Source organism: Aphanomyces invadans (assembly GCF_000520115.1).
Source record: "Aphanomyces invadans strain NJM9701 unplaced genomic scaffold supercont1.12, whole genome shotgun sequence".
NCBI classification, from domain to species: domain Eukaryota; phylum Oomycota; class Saprolegniomycetes; order Saprolegniales; family Verrucalvaceae; genus Aphanomyces; species Aphanomyces invadans.
The window spans coordinates 1,208,280-1,213,671 of NW_008580157.1; the positions used below are offsets into that span (position 1 = coordinate 1,208,280).

The 5,392-nt window shown below is 52.2% G+C and overlaps 3 protein-coding genes across 4 annotated transcripts; 2 read left to right on the forward strand and 1 right to left on the reverse strand.

Annotated features, from left to right (window-relative positions):
• The first annotated feature begins 3 nt into the window (after positions 1-3).
• Positions 4-747, forward strand: H310_06930. 2 transcript variants are annotated; one of them, XM_008872156.1, is made up of 3 exons: positions 4-86; positions 132-324; positions 392-690. In XM_008872156.1, the coding sequence occupies exons 1-3, from the start codon at positions 21-23 to the stop codon at positions 688-690; spliced, it is 558 nt and encodes a 185-aa protein (XP_008870378.1). In that variant the 5' UTR covers positions 4-20. The 2 variants fall into 2 exon arrangements, with proteins under 2 accessions (XP_008870378.1, XP_008870379.1); XM_008872157.1 differs by having other exon boundaries at positions 4-324; positions 392-747.
• On the reverse strand, positions 698-1,881 carry H310_06931 (hypothetical protein). The gene has a single exon (XM_008872158.1). The coding sequence runs from the start codon at positions 1,867-1,869 to the stop codon at positions 736-738; it is 1,134 nt and encodes a 377-aa protein (XP_008870380.1). The 5' UTR covers positions 1,870-1,881; the 3' UTR covers positions 698-735.
• A 608-nt stretch (positions 1,882-2,489) lies between these two features.
• H310_06932 (hypothetical protein) lies at positions 2,490-3,440 on the forward strand. Its single transcript, XM_008872159.1, has one exon. It carries the CDS (start codon positions 2,522-2,524, stop codon positions 3,392-3,394), a length of 873 nt encoding a protein of 290 aa, XP_008870381.1. The 5' UTR covers positions 2,490-2,521; the 3' UTR covers positions 3,395-3,440.
• Positions 3,441-5,392: the final 1,952 nt, after the last annotated feature.

Genomic DNA, 5,392 nt, shown 5'->3' on the forward strand with positions numbered 1-5,392 from the left:
ACAAGAAGACGGCGTACGTGATGTTGGCGGCGGAGCTCAGCGTCGCTATGGAAAGCGAGTACACCGTGGCGCAGGTCCAGGACAAGGTACACACGATTTTCTTTATTATACATTGATTTATGTGATTGTAGTTCTCGAAATTGAAAACAATTTGGGCCATGACGAAGCCCTCGAACCCCAGTGATACTGGTAATGGCCCCTTGGCCCCCTTGCCCCCCCATTACGACATTATGTTGGAGTTTTGGGGGGCGAAAAAAGGATTCCAACGTGAATCTCTCATGTCGACCGACGCAATCATTGTCGATGGTGCCAACTCTTCGGACGGTAGAAATATATATCGCAAATATAGACAAATATTTAATATTCAGGTCAATGTTTTGTTATGATTTAGAAACCCAGTTAAAGCGAGAGAATGGTTCGGACGATGACTCCGACATCGACAAGCCACAAGAGCGTCGTAAAAAGCGCGCGAAAACAACAAAAGCCACTAGTCAAGGCGAGGCGTTGGAAGCCGGTTTTCTCGCGATAAAGGAGGGACTTATTCACTTAGGAACGTCGCTGTCTACTGCGACTCCGACTCCTCCGCCCCCGCCTGCTTCGGGCGCAACTCTGGACGATGTATTGCGTGCAATTCAGGGCCAATCGGACACTATGGCACAACTCCTGGCTCATTTGGTTTCTCGCAAGTAAACTGCAATTAATGAAAAGGTGATCGCACAGTATTTTTCAATTAATTCAAATACTAGCTATTCCACGACGCTTCAACACTGCTGTCTTGCGAATGAGAGGATTTGTTTCAGTTTCACTTGGATCAGCAGGTTGAAAATACAAATTCCTGTCACGCCGTGGGCATGGTTCAGAAAAGAGTCCATCATTGAAATGAATCAACATATTATGCAACACAAAGCAAGTTGTAGTGACCGCAACAGTTTGTTCGAGTGACTTTTCATTCATGACTGTTTTCAAAATTCGAAAACGTTCTTTCAAACGACCAAAAGCACATTCGACAATCATGCGAGTACTTGACAATCTAAAATTGAAATGGTTTTGAACATTTGTCAACATTCCACCTTCCTCATGCGGCAAAAATGGAGTTAACAACCAAGGAAGCAACGTGTATCCAGAATCACCGAGTAGAAAACAACCCGTAGGCAAAAGTCGTCGAATAGTCTGACCAACTACAGAAACTTTCCAAATCTTTTTGTCGGAGAATGAACCAGGGCGAATATCAACCGACATAAATACCATTCGCGAATCAACAATCGCTTGCACATTCAATGAGGGATCACCATTCCGATTGTAAAATCCATCATAGTCCAATGGACGCTGTATGTCAATCAATGTACCGTCAACAGCTCCTACAACTCCAGGAATTCTTTGCATTTTATAGAAACTACGTTCGATACGATGCCATGCACGCGAGTCCGTAGGAAAATGAATCCATTTGTTCGCATTGGAGGAGACAACATTGACGAAAGTCGAAACAACAGTAACACACCACGACTTAGCCATACCAAATGCACCAGCAGTTTCACGGTATCCTCCCTCCGAACCTAAAAAATATAGAAAGACTGCAACTTTCTTTTCAAACGAGTGCACAGAACGACGTCGGGAGTACTTTGGCATTCGACGGCGAAGCCACACAACTATCTTACAGAAAGCTCGTTGGTCACAACGAAGGTTGTCCCGAAACCATTGCTCATATCGAGGGTCCCCAAGCATGTCATCAAAGTTTACATTCGTAATAGTCAGAATGTTGTACTTCGAAGAGGAGTTTGAGCTGGTAGCTAAAGAAATGCATACAGCACACACAACCGCGGCAACTGCGGCAACAACCCCTTTCAAACCATCCATGGCACTTGCCACCATTCAAAGCAGGAACACCAAAAGCAGGAATGGCTTGCCAGACCAGGTTATTGGGCACGATCCGAATAACATTTATCCGTACAAAGCAGGAATGGCCAAAAGCAGGAACAATTTTTCACAGACCAGGCTCTATGTACATTTCATAGCCCCGTCGCCGCGATCAGTTCAGCGGTGACCTGATATACTCACATGTCGCGCTCGCGTCTCTCATGCAACACACACGGCGGCAGTCGGCCACGGCGCTGTCCAGCTAACACCTTGCATGAATGCTCGAAGCCTCCCCTTCAAAGGAGCCGCATCCGCAGGCCATCGGGTTGCCCCCGCTCTCCGCGACAGCCCCGCCATCCTGCCACCAGTCGAGATGTTGGCACAACTATTTAGGGTATTTTTCCTGTCTCACCCGCAGTCCAGCGATGGCCTTGCGGTCCCGGGCCATCGATATTCCACACCGCTTCAGCATACGTTTGATGTGAATGCTGTGTGCCACAAGCGGGTCGGTTGTGAGGGAGGGTGAGGTGGTGGCGAAGCGCCGTGGCGTGACCAAACCACGGCGCATGGAGTTTAGGTCGCGGCAACCTGACGAAATACCCTAAATAGACATTGTAAGTCACACACGGCATGCACCGCGGCAAGGACCTTGCCACTCCCAACTGGCATGACTGACGGCGCCGTCGCCGCGTGGTGTCGAGAAGTGTGCGTCTCGAGCACCACGTCGTCGCTATGCAATCGCTCCATCGAGATCTGCCCTCCGTGTGTGCGACGCACCGCCCTTGACATCCTCATGTGCAGTCCCGGCAACTGCTCCGCCGCGGCAGTGTGTCCTCCGACCATTCAACCCACCACTTCTCCACGACCTACGACCACCCCCAACACGACCAATGTATCCACGGCAGTCGCGACGACATTTCCAACAACATTGCTGGTCACGGCGGCCGTGCCACAGCCGCCTGACCGGGTTGCTCCAATCTCGTCGTCGTCGACGATTTTGCCCATGCCGACGCTCGTGCTGGTCTTGACCGTTGCAGGCTCGTTCCTCGTGTGCTTGACAGGATTCGCCTGGATGTACCGCCGACGCCGCGCGGCTAAGCAAGACCTGGACGTGAATTTAACCATCGTGCACCGTCGACAGCACGCGAAGGCGTACAATCCAGCGCTGGCCAACTGCAAACTTGACGAGTTTGACATGCACAGCTACAACCACCCGCGCAGCACGAGCCGCACCCAGAGTATGAGCAAAAGCAGTTGGCCATACTCGGACATGCACTGGTCGTCGCTGTGTCCGTCAACGAACGACAAACCGACCGACGGAGGCGATGGCTTCGACCCAGATCCGTGGGTATTTACCAGCCCGTACCGACGTTCGAGCGTCATCGAGCTCGGTGGGGACGTTTTTATCAAACACGATGATGGAGCTACGGTTGGCTGTGCGGCCGATTCGCCAGCTCACGACACCCGATCGAGCTGTAGCGGCAGTGACGAGGCCAGGGGAAGTAGTCCAACCAACACGGTGATCCTCGGCCGCAGATAGTAGTTTTATTTAAGTGAACACCAACATGACGTGGGTTTTCCTCTCATTCGGGCCGCGCGGCGTCGTCTCGGGGTCGTCCAAAGCGGTCGAATGGTGTGGCGAAGTCCCCGACGAGCTCTTTGTTTGCGTTACCAGCCAAGTCGTATGGTGCAATTTTGCAGGGGAGGGGTTGTCAAGCTGAAAGGGTAGATGCATGTACTGGGGTCGTAGTGGCCTTGTAAAGACATGGCCACAGCTGCCTCGACAGGGGTGGCTTTCGCTAGCTGTGGGGGACATTTGGTGCAATTTTGCTGCATGACGTTTGTCTCGGTGCGCGAACGTTGAATGCCCAGCCATTCGCCTCGACGTCGTGCGCATGGGATTTTGGTGGCCGAATGAAATGCAGAATTAGTCCGATTTTGACTCGGACGCTGAGTCGCAGTTCCCGGGTTCAACTACACATCGCGATGGAAGCACTGCGTGGGTTTTTGATGCGTCGAGTTGGCTAGCGTCGGTGACCAGGGCAAGATGGCGCAGGGTACGTTGCTCCAACGTACCTCACGCTTGTTTCGTCGGCAACACCCCCACGACCGATCCCGTCCAACATCAGCACACACGCTGACCACGACAGCCACAAGTGGGGCCACCAATTCGGACCGATTGCACTGTCACTACCATGTCCACTCGTGCTGAAGTCAAACGGGACAAAGGACAAGTGAGCTGCTAGATGTGTGAATGGCGAGGTGGGTTGAAAGGGCTGACTGAACGTTGAAATCACAACTGGCAAGTAAGCAAAGGCGCTTGTCACGCGAGGCCACGACTTCCATTAAGTCGCTGCCAACCCGTGTATTCATCTCGACCAGCAAACACCAAGGTACCTTGTCGGGGGGGGGGCTCGCAGCCTCCCAGAGAGTCTCACTGTCAACAAGAATTTGACTCGCATCCTTCGTGCCGGCACGACTCTTGCAAACGAATTCCAACTAATGGACGTATGTCTTTGGGTGTGACCTGTACTCGGCAGTGGGTGACCTTATCCAGGTCCGTATTTGTGAATGGCACCCTCCGTGGGTTTCGTACAGGTGCCGTAAGACCTCTGGGCGTTCCAGATACAGACACAACGATCACGCATTCTGGAGCTTGCCCGCCTGCAGCAGGTTCGAATCACTTTCCGAACCAAGCTACGTTCCAAGACCCCCTTTGGAATCCAGCGGAAATCCTTGAAAGGTCTCATTGTTGGAGGGGGGGGCGCCAATCCTTGGACTCGTCCATGGTAAAGTGCGCCTTCGACAAGAGGAGTTGACTGGAGGCTATCGACCTGCACATGATTCGTCGGGGGGGGGGTAGTGGGGGGAGCACTTGTACCGATGATTCCAGGTCGCAAGTCTGACGCACCACGATTCCCCGAATACACCAGCAAGTGGCATGTACGTCGATGGCCGCCCCAGGGTACCAAGCGATCGATACCTGATCCTTTGATTACCTGACTAGATCCTGTTGCTGATCAGCTTGGATTTGCAAGAGACTGAGTGTCTGTATGCATCAGCCGAGCGCCGCAACCTTGCCGAAATGACGACTAACCGCTGGACAACGGAGTGGGACTCTAGTCCGTACAACACGGTAACGTCGAGTCGGTCGCGATGGCTGTACGCTGGCTTGGAGCTCCACGGATCCAGGGCGAGCGCTCTCAGCAAGCGTGGCACGCTGTACATTCGTTGAAGCGAAAAACTTCTCGCGCCATATCATGAAAGGTCCGACCGCGAAAAGGTCATACACAGATAATGGACACGCAACCAACCTGTACGGATAATTTACACTCCGACCAATCATGATTAAGATCCGGATCTGGAATTTGACTACACGAGTTTTTGGACAGCGCAATGCCCGGTTCTTTCTCGTAAGCCGAGAGGTAGAGCGCAAACTTCTCCATGACGGACGCAAAACATTGACCAGTGGGATCCTTGTTGACACATGCCTTAACGTAGTCGATTTCGACGCTCTCTGACTCGAGGAATTTGAGGA

What these genes read in the sequence shown, in the direction of transcription:
- H310_06931 (XM_008872158.1), bottom strand. Translation starts at nt 1,869, where the DNA reads ATGGTGGCAAGTGCCATGGATGGTTTGAAAGGGGTTGTTGCCGCAGTT.
- H310_06930 (XM_008872156.1), top strand. Translation starts at nt 21, where the DNA reads ATGTTGGCGGCGGAGCTCAGCGTCGCTATGGAAAGCGAGTACACCGTG. An exon ending in TGGCGCAGGTCCAGGACAAG is followed by an intron (nt 87 to 131) that starts GTACACACGATT and finishes ATGTGATTGTAG; the next exon opens with TTCTCGAAATTGAAAACAAT. An exon ending in TGGTGCCAACTCTTCGGACG is followed by an intron (nt 325 to 391) that starts GTAGAAATATAT and finishes GTTATGATTTAG; the next exon opens with AAACCCAGTTAAAGCGAGAG.
- H310_06932 (XM_008872159.1), top strand. Translation starts at nt 2,522, where the DNA reads ATGACTGACGGCGCCGTCGCCGCGTGGTGTCGAGAAGTGTGCGTCTCG.